Source organism: Brachyhypopomus gauderio, chromosome 21, assembly GCF_052324685.1.
Source record: "Brachyhypopomus gauderio isolate BG-103 chromosome 21, BGAUD_0.2, whole genome shotgun sequence".
Classification (NCBI taxonomy): Eukaryota; Metazoa; Chordata; class Actinopteri; order Gymnotiformes; family Hypopomidae; genus Brachyhypopomus; species Brachyhypopomus gauderio.
Genome location: NC_135231.1, coordinates 9,232,623 through 9,247,795, shown reverse-complemented (window position 1 = coordinate 9,247,795; position 15,173 = coordinate 9,232,623). Strand labels below are relative to the sequence as shown.

At 48.3% G+C, this 15,173-nt stretch overlaps 2 protein-coding genes across 2 annotated transcripts; one reads left to right on the top strand and one right to left on the bottom strand.

Moving 5' to 3' along the window:
• The first annotated feature begins 2,778 nt into the window (after positions 1-2,778).
• LOC143484893 (uracil nucleotide/cysteinyl leukotriene receptor) lies at positions 2,779-5,191 on the top strand. The gene is made up of 2 exons (XM_076983928.1): positions 2,779-3,820; positions 4,181-5,191. The coding sequence occupies exon 2, from the start codon at positions 4,208-4,210 to the stop codon at positions 5,168-5,170; it is 963 nt and encodes a 320-aa protein (XP_076840043.1). The 5' UTR covers positions 2,779-3,820; positions 4,181-4,207; the 3' UTR covers positions 5,171-5,191.
• A 723-nt stretch (positions 5,192-5,914) lies between these two features.
• ints11 (integrator complex subunit 11) lies at positions 5,915-15,144 on the bottom strand. The gene is made up of 17 exons (XM_076983927.1): positions 14,795-15,144; positions 14,609-14,706; positions 14,405-14,478; positions 14,065-14,293; positions 13,757-13,855; positions 13,454-13,488; positions 13,227-13,365; positions 10,742-10,806; positions 10,181-10,370; positions 9,878-9,961; positions 9,553-9,642; positions 9,122-9,284; positions 8,476-8,586; positions 8,172-8,233; positions 7,867-8,009; positions 6,420-6,549; positions 5,915-6,052 (listed from the first exon to the last, which is right to left on the bottom strand). The coding sequence occupies exons 1-17, from the start codon at positions 14,820-14,822 to the stop codon at positions 5,990-5,992; spliced, it is 1,803 nt and encodes a 600-aa protein (XP_076840042.1). The 5' UTR covers positions 14,823-15,144; the 3' UTR covers positions 5,915-5,989.
• Positions 15,145-15,173: the final 29 nt, after the last annotated feature.

Below are 15,173 nucleotides of genomic sequence, written 5' to 3'. Positions count from 1 at the left end.
GCATGAATGAGGAATGTAAGTTGGATTAAAAGGTCTCTGCAGATTCAGTGTGTGTGTGTGTGTGAGTTCAGATCTGGGTGTTTATCTCCCTCTCATGGCAGCCACATGCACTGCTGCATTGTGGGTTGGTGAATTGGTCTGGGGTGTGATATGCTTTTTGTGGTGCAACCCCCCCCCCCCCTTTCTAACACTCCTAGGGTTAGGGTTAGCCCCCCACCCTCTAGCTCTCCACCCTCTGAAACACCCCCCCCCCCCCCCCCCAACACTGTCATCTGACTGTCCACCCCCAATTGACTATGATGGTAAATATACACGTCTTAAAAGTGCATGGCTGCTTGCTGATCTTGGAAAAGTAGATTACATGGGTTATGTGGTGAAACCCAACCATAAAAAAAAATCACTAAGCACTTTAATATAATCTCTGTGGCTGGTTCTTGAATAAATGCCATCTATTAATTCATAGATCTGAAACATGAATTAATAGGAAGCAGCCTCAGCTGCACGAGGCCAAGTTCAATGCAGAGTTTGCCTGATGTTTTAAACTTTCCTCTCAGCTGAGGGACGACTGGCGGATGAGGCCAGCTATGTCTGCCAAACACATGCTGAAAACTACGCTGTCACACCCCCCCGCTGTTACGCCTGTGAACTGTGGGAAGAAAAACAAGCTCAGATGCCCGTACCATTCCCTCCGCATCCCATAATAATAACTATGAAGAGCTATAATTTAATGGTGAATGCCTCTAACATGCCCAAAGATAAGACATCCAGACGACGTGTGCAGAAGTCCTGAAAACGTGGCAACGACCGGTCCTTGCGTTACCTCAACTCACGTCGGTTGGTCTACGCCTAGACAGATATTGTCAAGGCACTTGTTTCCTGAGGAGAATGTGGCTTCCAGTGGCCCCTGTTAAGAAACAGGGCCCCTAGAGAACATGATCCAACGGCCCCTAGAGAAGATGATCCAGAGGCCCCTAGAGAACACGCTATAACTGCACCCACCGTTTAATAGCAAGTGAGAGGAGGTTACTTATGGAGCCCATTTAAAATTACAAGACCCCAGATATAGTATGAACACACGCCCACACTGTGTGATGCTGAAACGCTGAAAGGGGGAGGTACGTTGAAGCCTGCGGTGGGGGGCGGCGGCCCTAGAGATCAGCAACAGGCAGGAGTGCTGTGATTGACCAGGTGCAACCCTGCAGGTCCGTTAACGCTGGCCCGTGGAGACTTCGCCGTCCAACCCTGCATGCCACCGTCTTCCCTTTGACGCACATGAGGTTAGTGTGTGTGGGCTCTCCCAGTCAGAAACACAAGGGCAAAGGTACAGAGGAGGTGTAAGTGTGAACAACAGAGGCGTGGTTGCAGGGTATTATTTCTGCTTACTTATAAACTTACTAGGTTATGTTGTCAGGGCTGGGCAACATTTCCTGTGCCTAATGTTTGATTACTAAATACTGAATTCAAAAGAAATATTCCAGAATGGATAAAATAGAGAGGTTTGTTCTCAGTGTAAAATAAATAATGTATTGGGCCAGCTGAGATTAGGATTGGGGTTAGGTTAGTGATTGGGGTTAGGTTAGGGATTGGGGTTAGGTTAAGGATTGGGGTTAGGTTAGGGATTGGGGTTAGTTTAGGGATTACTTGAACATTTACTTTGTGATGAAAACAAAGGCCACTGATGCATAACAACACTGCAAGATTTTGAGTTTGACCTCAGCTTCATTCTCTGTTAACCATGTTAGAGCACGCCTAATCACATCAGCACACTAAAAACACGAAGTCTACTGATTATAATTTGCATTGCATAAACCATATGAGACCGTCTCCAGGCCCACAGTGACGTCACTGCTCCTACAGGCACTGAAGAGGATCAAGCTGAAGCCCTCGAAAGCCAAGAGTGTGTCAGGACCAGAGTTAGTGCAGACGGGGGTGTTCCAGAAAAGCACACTTCATAAAAGTTCATCTGTCCAGAATGGCAGAGAACTTTTTTAGTGAACAGGCCAGAACAACAAACTTCTTTCTTTTGGAATCCACTCTCGTTTCAGACTGTTCTAGTTTCTCAAGTTCTCCTGTAGAGACGTTCAGAGTGAATCCAGAAGGGATTGTACACTTTGCGGTCATTTATCTAGCATGGGAAGACTGTAGGCAGAGAAAAGGTCATCTCTACATTTCAGGGGAGCTGTTTCTTCACTCCGCGGCAAGCCTTCTTCGGCATTCAACCTCCTTCAGTCTCACGCCAGCCGTCAGTGCGTGCGAGGTCTGAGAAACGTAAACTCACGACACGCTAATGCGCCGCAGGCGAGCTCCAGCCGGTTCTCCGCCAATGCTGTCAGAAAACAAACATCCAACCAAAAGCCCTTTTATTTTGTGTGAGGTCACATATGTGAAGTCACAGATGTGAGGTCAGAAGGATTCAGCATGTGCGTGATAGTCAAACCAGATGAACGTGGACAACATGGACACGGTTCTTCTCAGGTTCATCTCAGGTTTAGTACCAATTTGCAGTGAACTTTTAGATCTTAAATTCCTATCTTGCCATCTTATCATCCTATCTTACCTATTATTTTTTCTTAATGTTACAACAAGAAACCAAAATGCCAAAATTTTCATTATTATTTCCTTATGCTGGCTTATTGTTTCTGTGGCTACTGTATTTTTATGAACTGGAGTCATTTGGTGTGACCTTTTGTGACCTACATATTTTATTGGGAGCTATTGGCTCTTGTCAATCCATGCGTGTCTTGGTGACAGTCATGGAAATCCCCTGAGAGACAACACTGGTTGGGGGGGAAGGATACACCATCTGCACCTACAGGTTGCAACCCCAATTTAATGGGTTGACACTCAACACCTTATTTGATCGGTTGTGTGCTTTAAACTCTTCTAAAATCAACTGGTAATGTACCGGTTTGGTCCAATTTAGATCATTTTCCTATGTGACGAGAGAAATACTACGGATCCACTTACTGAATTACAGAATCACAGACTGAACTGCTGATTAGGGGTGAGTGAGTCCCAGTGAGTGAGTGGTGTAGTGTCCAAACGGGCTCTTCCAGTCCACTCTTACACACACACTCTACCATACATAACACATTAATGGCCCCGTGTGGCCCCAAATGTGTCATGCATGTCTAGTGGTAAGCAGCGTCTTTAGCACTAAGCAGAATCCATCTCCAGAACTTCAGAGTTCTTTCCCCTTTCAGTTGTGTCCTCAAACTGCAGCTCTCGCTAAATATCTTCAGATGAAGCCCTTTGGGTGTGTTAGTGTCTTTGCAATGAAATTAAACAGCGCCACCTGCTGAGTGCTTGCGTTAGAGTGAAATGTTCTGTAACAGATCAAAGCGCTCATTAGTGCAGTACCCATTATGGTCTTTGGCCTTGGACATAGGAAACTGCTCCTAGATCAGCTGAAAAGTTTCACCTGAAGCTGGCGTCAGCAAAATAAGACAGTGGAACAATGTCAGAACTGCTGTAATGAGGTCCGGCAGCAAATTACAGCACGGACTGCTGCTGTATCTTGAGTCTATAAAAGCTTGTTTTCCATTTCCTTGACCTGCAAGTGAAAAAGTCTTCAGAACATGAGTCACATGATCACAACTCGCTACCACAAACTCATGCTTCCTCGTAGTGTATGAATGCAGCTAGGGTAGCGTGGGGGAATGTTTCTGTGATGATTTCCTGTGTGTTCAGCGTGAGGCACGCATTTAGAGAAATGTTTTCCACCAGTGGCTTCAGACAGACAAAAGGAAATCTGGTCTGAAGCATCATCTTTTCACCTCTGTTGCGTTTGGATCAATTTACACTGATCTCCAAAAGAATTGTAAGTAATCCATCCTAACCTATCTGTTTTTTTATTACTTTATGAGACATGTCAAAAATCCAGTGTTTCATCTCCTGATACACACGTTCAGTGTGGTGAAGCTGGTGTGTTTGTTGGCACTTTTTTCTTTCCGTATTCTTCTCTCTAGAGCTCATCACTTCACAGCCAGTGATAGCATTTGTGTAGCAGATAAATGTCAGAAAGACACTTAATCAGATCACTTAGTCATAATCATTACAATTATGTACTTGATATAAAATCTACTGAAAATGTCTGCTTTGACTCTAATTTAGTAGGAGGTAGCAAGGTGCTAGTTCAAGCCGTGATCATGTATGTACTGAAAATTTTTCTACTTCATAGTGGGAATTGTGGAAGGAAGCCCCAAAAATGCTTCAAGTTGCTGAGACGAACATCTCCACCTCCACAGAGTGTGGCCATTCAACGGCGTATTTCCAGTTCTATCTCTTCCCCATCACCTACTGCCTGGTGATGGTGTTTGGTCTGCCGGGCAACCTAGGTGCCTTGTACGTGTTCATCTTCAAGATGAAGCACAAGTGCCCGTCCAACGCCTTCATCATCAGCCTGGCGCTGGCGGACACGCTTTTCCTCTGCGTCCTGCCCTTCCGCGTGCACTACCACCTGAACGGTAACGAATGGGTGTTCGGCGACGTGGCGTGTCGGGTGACGGGCACGGTCTTCTTCTCCAACGTCTACGTCAGCATCTGCTTCATGACGTGCGTGTGCGTGGACCGCTACGTGGCCACCGTGCACCCCCACGCCTACCTGCGTCTGCGGGACAGCCGCTGCTGGTCGGCGCTCACGGCCGGCGTGTGGGTGGCGTGCGGCGCAGCGTCCCTGGCCTTCATGGTGACGTCTCCCGTGGACACGGAGTCCCACGGCTGGTGCCTGGAGAGCTTCTCGCCCAGCGAGTGGGAGAGCAACCTGGTGGTGTACAGCGTCTGCAGCCTGGTGTTCGGAGCCCTGGTGCCCTGTGGGATCATCCTGGTGTGCTACCCGCTGGTGGCCCGACGCATCGCCCGCATACGCACGGCCACGGCGCGGGCCGCCCTGCGGGTCATCTACGCCGTGCTGGCCATCACCGTACTCTGCTTCCTGCCCTACCACCTGGTGCACCTCCTCCACCTCCTCCGTCGCCTGGACGTCATCCGCGACTGCCGGGCCGCCGACCTCATCTACGACGCACGGCGGGTCACCATGGCGCTGGTCAGCCTCAACGCCCTGCTGGACCCCGTGCTCTACTACTTTGCCACGGGACGCTGCAGGTGGAGCCTGAGGTGGCTGAGGCCCAAGGGGAAGAGAGGGATCTACACCATCTCCGACCGCTTCTGACGGAGGAGGAAGAGCGTTGCTGGACGGCACGTGAAGAGCCGGACGGGAAGTGGCTTCATCCTCAGGGTTCTCACTCATGCAACAGGCGTTAGGAGCAAACACATCTTCACTTTTACAGAGTAGACAGGTAGGACCAGACAGGAAGGAACCATCCGAGGAACTTCCAACACACCTGGTGCGGAGTAGACATTAGTGTAAATATGGTAAGGGTGCGAGTGTCACAGGTGTAATTTGATGGATGTTTCTACAGTGTGACGGCTTTAGGGAGGATGTAGTGGGTGGAGGCTCGGCAGGGGCAGCATGGGGGAATGTGCCTCACCGACCTGTTACTGTGGTTACTGTCCTGCAGTGCTGCTTCAGTCTTTGTGGCTACACTGCCGAGGAATGACAGCAAAAGAAGCCGTGACCATGTCACACACACACACACACACACACACGCTCACACACACACACACACATACACAGGCACGCACGCTCACGTGCACACACACACGCACGCTTGTACACATACGCACACACTCGCACGCACGCACCCCCAGTAAAGATTTCAAATCACACAATCAAATCACTGTACTATGTAGTTAAAAATCCTTGATTTAGAGTAAACACAGTCACTGTCTCTATTCTGACCCATATGCATCTTGGACAGAGATGATTTTTCTACAAAACATTTATTGACTGTTTCAAAACGACGGCAGTAGGGAGAGCAGGACTGGGAGTTACACCGCTGACGGGACGGTCACACCGCTGACGGGACGGTCACACCGCTGACGGGACGGTCACACCGCTGACGGGACGGTCACACCGCTGACGGGACGGTCACACCGCTGACGGGAGGCCTTTCTTCAGCAGGGTGGACAGGAAACTCCCCAGCTCCTCGTCCTACGGACAAGCAAGTTTTAGGCCGTGCGACTGGGAAAACATTAGCCAAGAACCTTCAAGCTTTTTTTCTGAAATTATACATGTTATTATACAGTTATATTAAATTAAATTATACAGTTTCTTTAGACCTTACTAGCACTTAATTAAAGCTGTTCAGTTTTATTAAGTTTTGAAATGATGACGGTTTGTAACTAAATAAGGTTGTAGCCAAGTGCCCTTTCTGCACGAGTTGTGGACCATCAAGGTGGACTAAAGGTGTAACCACCAGCGACGTACGACATCACCTGGTGGCTGTGTGAATGAAGGGGTCAGGACCAACGTGACACACTAACACTCGTGCCACAGTCGGTGAGATCCCAGCGCCCACCTGAAAACTCCAGGAGAGCAGGACCACCTTGAGATCGGGCTCCTCGCTGGACGAGGACACCTTCAGCACTATGGAGTCCACCATGACGGTGCCGTCGGGGAGGTGTTGTACGGCGTAGCCTTTGAGGACGCTGGAGGGGTTGGTCAAGGGGCCGCGAGTTAAATCACAGATAAATAAACAGATCACAACATTCAGTGTTTTTGCCTGACATTTGCAGAATACAGTAGTGACATTTACAGTAGTGGGATGTTTCACAACACGCAGGAGGAAATGAGTCATTCCGCATCTGGTTAAGCTGCCGAAGGTTTTGATTTACCGATGAGAAAAACAAACAACAAAAAGCACCAAGACCAGCCTGCAGAGAGCAGTGGCAGGGGGCATGAACAACATTTTAATGGCCTTTTCTCCGAGAGAGGGAGTGAGGCGGCGAGACTGTGTGTGTGTGTCCAGTGCTCCCAGCATGGGAATATTCCTTTTAATGTTTTATTTATTCTGTAAAGCACTTTGAGTTGCATGCAAGTATGTATGAAAGTTGCTATACAAATAAATATTATTATTATAAACAAATTGTTGTGCCTGCTGTGTGTTGGACTGAGTGAGAGGGGAGGAGAAAGGAAGAGGGAGAGAGAGGGAGCAAGAGAGAGAGAGAGAGAGAGAGAGAGAGAGAGAGAGAATATGAACCAGTGACAGTTAGAGAGAGACAGCAACAATGAGAGATGAAGGAAGTGAGTGTGTGTGAGTCTGTGTGAGACTGGACCATGTGTGCTGGACTTTTGGGAATGAAAAAATGCACTGAAGAAAAATAATTAAATAAAATTAACAACATAAATATTAACATGTTTGTGAAACATTTACTGAAACATCGGTGTGAGACCGACCGACAGAGTCTGCGAGACAGAGTGAGTCTGCGTCTGTGTGAGCAGAATTGCATGTTAATGCATCCACTCATCAGACACTGCAATAAAAACCACGGCTCGCAGTTTCAAAACTCCCCATTCAGTGAGAAACACAACCTGCATGGCCACAGTTGGCCACAGTCTCTGCACATCTACTACAGGATGGGCGCTGAGGTTTTCTTCACTACCTCATTGCTGATCCTTCAATCTCTGCAGTTGGTTTTCAATTCCAAACTGAGGAGTCCAGTATTTCAGAGGAATAACTTCAAACCTCTCAAAACCTTTGCTGCTGGTTAAGGTAGCAGCCTCTTCCTCGTCACAGTCCTCCGTTATGGTTACAATGCACTAATCTTGTGATTTATGTTCTTAAATTACTGCGGCTTAATATCAGTAATCAGTTAAACTTGAGAGGAAGTGAAGAAAACCACGTCAGATAACTCATCTCGTGTGGGCGTGCGTATGTGCATAAGTGTGAGGCTCCATGAGGTGGCTGTAGATTCAGGTCAGAGATGGCATGTGTGTGTGTGTGTGTGTGTGTAGGTGTGAGTGACCTCTTCAGGTGGCTGTAGATTCTGCTGAGAGTGTCGGTGTCGCTGTGAGGGTCCTGGAGCTGCACCCGGCATGTGAAGCGTAGCTGGTGTTCAGACAGACCCAACTCCTTCAGAGCCTGGTCTGGAGATACCAGCCTCAGACTCTACACACACACACACACACACACACACACACACCCACACACACACACAGACAAAATAAAAAATATTAAGAAGCCACATGTTAACACCAGCAACTCAAGTGCAAACGGCCGCAGACGGACGTTACTTCAGTTCTCTTTGGTAATCTTCACTTCTACACTTACGTTGTTCTTCATGATCAACGTTCCATGCATGGTGCGAGGTCTCTTGGGGTCGGGGAGCGGTCCTGGCCCATGGGAAAGCAACACACCTTATTACCCACAAGTCCCGGGACTCCCTCAGTACTAAAACAGTGTGCTTTGTTTTTTTTTTGGGTGATGAGTGAATGACTTTTACCCAACACCCATTGCAGTACTCGCTAGTCTCTGAGTGTTAGGCTAAGGGAGTGTATTAACTTGAGCACAGGTGTGCAGCTGGTCTGCTAGCCTATCAGCGAGTTGAACTACGTGATGCGGTGTGAAGACACACCCCCGAGAGCCATCTCCCTCTTCAGCAGGTTGAGGGAGATGTCCACTGGGACGCTGGGGTTGGTCGTCACCGTGGTGGTCTCTCCGTTAGCGGGCATGAAGCAGCTGACGTCTGCAGGACAGAAAGGCAAAGAGCCCAGTACATACCAGAACTTCAGATAAAGAGAGAGCAGCAAAACATCACCACACACACACACACACACACACACACACACACACACACACACACACACACACACACACACACACACACAGTTTGTGAATTAATTTGACGAACTGCACTGGAAAAGCTTTAGGGAAACCCCCTGCTTAAATCTCATCTAGTGATGCCCCGGGGTTCATACAGCGGGCTAACCGGCCACGCACAGAGTGTGGCTGTTCTCCAGGGTGGAGTTAAGAGGTCCTGTTCTCGAGGGTGGAGTTAAGAGGTCCTGTTCTCCAGGGTGGAGTTAAGAGATCCTGTTCTCCAGGGTGGAGTTAAGAGATCCTGTTCTCCAGGGTGGAGTTAAGAGGTCCTGTTCTCGAGGGTGGAGTTAAGAGGTCCTGTTCTCGAGCATCTGGTTAGAAACCCAGACACCCATTGTGCTGCAGACGCAAGCACACACTAACACACACACACACTAACACACACTCACACACAAACTCACTGAACTCCTGCTCAATCTTGTCCTTGAGGAACGTCATCTTCTTGGCCTCCCCGTGAACCAGAAGGATGTTGTGGGGCTCGGCCATGCGGATCAGCTGCATGATGCCTTTGGCGTCTGCGTGGGCGCTGAAGGACATGTACTCCACCTGCAGCTTGACCTCCAACTGCCAAACACACACCGCCATAAACCCACCCACACAACCTTCAACCCAAAGTCTCAAACTGAAAGAGATTAATATTTGATACAGTGCTTGCAACACAGTGTGGGTCACAAGAACATGATAAATGGACCACTTAAAAAGTTTAGATCAAATTCTGTGCAGCAAAAGCCACTGTATTCACAGAGCACTAAAGTCACAGCCAAGTCATGAAGCAGCAACAGAACTACAACTAGAACTCTGACGCCCTCTAGTGGCAGTGATGAAGCATTACCGTGGCTCTCCCCTCCATCTCCAATTTCTTCTGTCCATTCAAAATCTTGTGACCCACTGTGCCCTGCACACAGTACCCTGGCATAATGACCTGCAAAAAAATTATTTAAATGTCATACACGTCTTTAAGCCATTTTACAGAAAAAAGTAGACATTTGAAGCATTTGACGACAATTTGAGAATGACATATCAATACTGATATTAAAGAGCTCAGAGGTTTAACTGATTAAACCCCCAGAATCTACAGACATGCTAAGGAGCTACAAGTGTAACTGGATCCCTCTAGAATGTTCTATGTACATACTAACACGCATCAGTCCTCTTACCATGTTCTTTTCATTGCCAGCCCATTTTTTGAAAATCTGTAAAGACTGGCCAGCATGCAACATCCCTGGCGTGGCAAATACGACCTAAAACACATACAAAATAAAAGTCCAAACATAAAAGTCCCCAGCAAGCTACACAGTACAGCAACAGCAAGGCTGGTGGTGCCATCATTACCCATATTTAGATTCAGTTGTTTAGCTGAGAAATGCCACTGCATTCTAATGCAGATATGATAAAAACCATGTGATTAATCAAATGCAGTTAAGATTTAATATATATAATCAAAAGATGCTGACACACACCATGGGCCCTGGATTGTCTGCGTAGGAACGGTCAAACGCTTTGATGTGCTTGAACTCAAACATGTTCCTTTGGACAAAGGTTTTGCGGATCTTCTGATTGGTCCAGGTGATGAAGAGTTTGTAGTAGTGATTCGCCTTCTCCGTCAGGCCCGTGGAAAAGTATATGGGGGCTTTCAGATTCATCCTCTCCCTGACCAGAGCCACAGACATCATGATATGTAACCGATGGCTTTGTTTACTATACATAATCATACAGGAGGGCTGATGCTTAGACAGCACATTAAAATCCTCACACCTCTACCGTCAAGCCTCAAAAAGCTCAGCTCGTTTAAAATACCACAATATGCTGAACTGATCTGGACTCAAACACAGGGACAGCAAGGTTAATGTCCACAGAAAATCTGTTACTTATCACATCAGTCATCAGATTTGCCTAAACAGCTATTTGACCTTTGAACGCATAGAGGTGGTTGATGACCTAATCAAAAACTAAACAAGAAAGCAGCATTAGGGCGACATATAAGGACACCAGCATGGATTACAGAATATCTCACAACTCACCAGAATGTTTCCAAAAGGATGCAAAGTTCCTGTGCTCTCCCCAAAGCAAAAACCGGAATGAGCACCTGTGAGCATGAAAAAAAATACACAGTGCTTACTGTGCAAGTTACAATCGAAGGTGTGGTGTTCAGCAGTGATGCGGGTGTTCAGCAGTGAAGCGGGTGTTCAGCAGTGAAGCGGGTGTGAAGCGGGTGTTCAGCAGTGACGCTGATGGTCAGCAGTGAAGCGAGTGTTCAGCAGTGAAGCGGGTGTTCAGCAGTGATGCGGGTGTTCAGCAGTGACGCGGGTGTGAAGCGGGTGTTCAGCAGTGACGCTGATGTTCAGCAGTGAAGCGGGTGTGAAGCGGGTGTTCAGCAGTGAAGCGGGTGTGAAGCGGGTGTTCAGCAGTGACGCGGGTGTGAAGCGGGTGTTCAGCAGTGACGCGGGTGTTCAGCAGTGAAGCGGGCGTTCAGCAGTGACGCGGGCGTTCAGCAGTGACGCGGGTGTGAAGCGGGTGTTCAGCAGTGACGCGGGTGTTCAGCAGTGACGCTGATGTTCAGCAGTGAAGCGGGTGTGAAGCGGGTGTTCAGCAGTGAAGCGGGTGTGAAGCGGGTGTTCAGCAGTGACGCTGATGTTCAGCAGTGAAGCGGGTGTGAAGCGGGCGTTCAGCAGTGACGCTGATGTTCAGCAGTGAAGCGGGTGTGAAGCGGGTGTTCAGCAGTGACGCGGGTGTTCAACAGTGACGCTGATGTTCAGCAGTGAAGCGGGTGTTCAGCAGTGACGCGGGTGTTCAGCAGTGAAGCGGGTGTTCAGCAGTGACGCGGGTGTTCAGCAGTGACGCGGGTGTTCAGCAGTGACGCGGGTGTTCAGCAGTGACGCGGGTGTGAAGCGGGTGTTCAGCAGTGACACGGGTGTTCAGCAGTGACGCTGATGTTCAGCAGTGAAGCGGGTGTGAAGCGGGCGTTCAGCAGTGACGCTGATGTTCGGGTGTGAAGCGGGTGTGAAGCGGGTGTTCAGCAGTGACGCTGGTGTTCAGCAGTGAAGCGGGTGTTCAGCAGTGACGCTGATGTTCAGCAGTGAAGCGGGTGTTCAGCAGTGACGCGGGTGTTCAGCAGTGACGCGGGTGTTCAGCAGTGACGCGGGTGTTCAGCAGTGACGCGGGTGTGAAGCGGGCGTTCAGCAGTGACGCTGATGTTCAGCTGTGAAGCGGGTGTTCAGCAGTGACGCGGGTGTTCAGCAGTGAAGCGGGTGTTCAGCAGTGAAGCGGGTGTTCAGCAGTGAAGCGGGTGTTCAGCAGTGAAGCGGGTGTTCAGCAGTGAAGCGGGTGTGAAGCGGGTGTTCAGCAGTGACGCTGATGTTCAGCAGTGAAGCGGGTGTGAAGCGGGCGTTCAGCAGTGACGCTGATGTTCAGCAGTGAAGCGGGTGTTTAGCAGTGACGCGGGTGTTCAGCAGTGAAGCGGGTGTTCAGCAGTGACGCTGATGTTCAGCAGTGAAGCGGGTGTGAAGCGGGTGTTCAGCAGTGAAGCGGGTGTTCAGCAGTGACGCGGGTGTTCAGCAGTGACGCGGGTGTTCAGCAGTGACGCGGGTGTTCAGCAGTGACGCTGATGTTCAGCAGTGAAGCGGGTGTGAAGCGGGCGTTCAGCAGTGACGCTGATGTTCAGCAGTGAAGCGGGTGTTCAGCAGTGACGCTGATGTTCAGCAGTGAAGCGGGTGTGAAGCGGGCGTTCAGCAGTGACGCTGATGTTCAGCAGTGAAGCGGGTGTTCAGCAGTGACGCGGGTGTTCAGCAGTGACGCTGGTGTTCAGCAGTGAAGCGGGTGTTCAGCAGTGAAGCGGGTGTTCAGCAGTGACACTGATGTTCAGCAGTGAAGCGGGTGTGAAGCGGGTGTTCAGCAGTGACGCGGGTGTTCAGCAGTGACGCTGATGTTCAGCAGTGAAGCGGGTATGAAGCGGGCGTTCAGCAGTGACGCTGATGTTCAGCAGTGAAGCGGGTGTGAAGCGGGTGTTCAGCAGTGACGCGGGTGTTCAACAGTGACGCTGGTGTTCAGCAGTGACGCTGATGTTCAGCAGTGAAGCGGGTGTGAAGCGGGTGTGAAGCGGGTGTTCAGCAGTGAAGCGGGTGTGAAGCGGGCGTTCAGCAGTGACGCTGGTGTTCAGCAGTGACGCGGGTGTTCAGCAGGGACGCTGGTGTGAAGCGGGTGTTCAGCAGTGAAGCGGGTGTTCAGCAGTGACGCTGATGTTCAGCAGTGAAGCGGGTGTGAAGCGGCCGTTCAGCAGTGACGCGGGCGTTCAGCAGTGACGCTGATGTTCAGTAGTGAAGCGGGTGTGAAGCGGGTGTTCAGCAGTGACGCGGGTGTTCAACAGTGACGCTGGTGTTCAGCAGTGACGCGGGTGTTCAGCAGTGACGCGGGTGTTCAGCAGTGACGCGGGTGTTCAGCAGTGAAGCGGGTGTGAAGCGGGTGTTCAGCAGTGACGCGGGTGTTCAGCAGTGACGCTGGCCTTCCCACCTTCCCTCCTCTCTCAATGGTTTCATGGACTTTCTTTAGGAAGTCTCTCTCTCTGCACCGCTTGGAGTCTCGGATGGTGGTGGCGTAGGTGGACTCTGTGATGAGAATATCTGGACGACATTTGTCAATCCATGCCGCACTAGAGAAAAACACTGCTTGTTATAACATACACACACTTAAGGTATTTGTAGTAGACAATGAGCTGGAAGAAAATTAAACAAACTCACCCTAAATGTCTGTCTGGTGTCATGTTATAATCACCCTAAATAAAATGCACAAATTTGCAAATGAAGTTATTAAAATTCTAAATTGTTGCACACTGTTACACACACTATGTTACACAAAGCAAAAACGAGCCATATCCTCAAATAAACTGCTTGTCTATATTTTGGGAAGAAAGTTCTCAATTTAATTACTTTCAATAAGCTTCTTATCACACAACCTAGATTCTCATTAATAAACAATAAATAAGTTTCCTGACTCATCCAGTAAAACATAAACAGGACATCAGAAACATAACAAGAGCTTACTGTGTAGACGACGGACTCCGAGCCGACTTTAATCTGCACCATGGCTGCCCCCAGCACGTGACCTGCGTAGTACGCCTTGATCTCCAGCTCATCGTCCACCTGCGAAAAAACATCACAACGGACAGAAGAAAAAGAGACAATCAAAATAGAACAGACAACTAAACCCACATTTTTTGCTTGGAAAACGTTTTAACTTTAATACAGTTTTAAATAAAACAAACCCGTTACTTGTGAAACAGAGATTTCTTATGTGTATTGTTATATTAATTTGAATAAGTTTAACTCACACTGCGTTTGTTGGCTCTTACCTGAACGGTCTGGTGAAGATTCAGTGGAACCACCTTCTTCATGCAGTCTTTGATCATTTGCGAGGTGAAGAAGTTGGTCTCTCCCTTTTTGTCGACGGTGATCTTGCGGAAGTCCTCCAGCAGGATGGGGCAGATGGCCTTGGTGGGATGAGTCATGTAGATGGGCCCGTCATAGCCCACCATCTCACTCATGTAGGGAAGGGCGCCACAGTGATCCAAATGGAAATGGCTATAAAGTATGAGGCGTTAAGACATTCAGAGGTCCGCAAATCCATTCTGGATCCAGAATCACCGGACTAATTCAGGAAATGATTGATTTTATAATAAATGTGATACAAACCTGATGATAACACAGTCCAAAAAATCTGTGAGGCGGCCGTTCTGGGTGATGTAGGAAAAATCTGGAAAGCGCCTCTAATATGGAAAAGAAATAACACAATAAGACAATTTAGACAATTCAAACACTTTGGTGCATCATCTAACAGCAATTGCTGTGATATAAGAATATTTACATCACACTATAAAACATGTCACAGTAACGTACATCATCGTTATATCCCATATGCATGCCACAGTCAAGCATTAAGTTCTTGCCTCCTATTGAAACAAGGATACAGCTGCGTCCAACATCCTGTCCGGCGCCTGAGAGAACAGGCAGAATGTTAGCAGTTATGAGGGACTTAATGAGGATTATAGCATGTTAGACTACATAAAACCACAATATTCTTACCTAACGGGGTTACTTTTATATCCGGCATCTTGATTTATTTTATTAGTTAAACCAGACAATTGAGTACAAAAGTTATTAAATAAATCTTTATTTTGGGACTTAATTTAGCTATACACTCTAAATAGTTAGTTAGCTAAGCTAAGCTAACGTGCCCTTGTTGACTTATTGGTGTAGCTAGCTTAGCTAGCTAGCTTTAAGACTGCTCTCACAATTAGCAGGCTAGCTAGCTGCATTTATAGCTGAACGTCAGAGTTATTCACAATGCCATTATGTGATCTAAGATCGAGGAGTTCACGGAGATAAAACACAAACTTGTTTTTACATAACAAACATTCACGAAAGCTAAACGTTAACGGACATGACGTAGAAATCCTGCGAC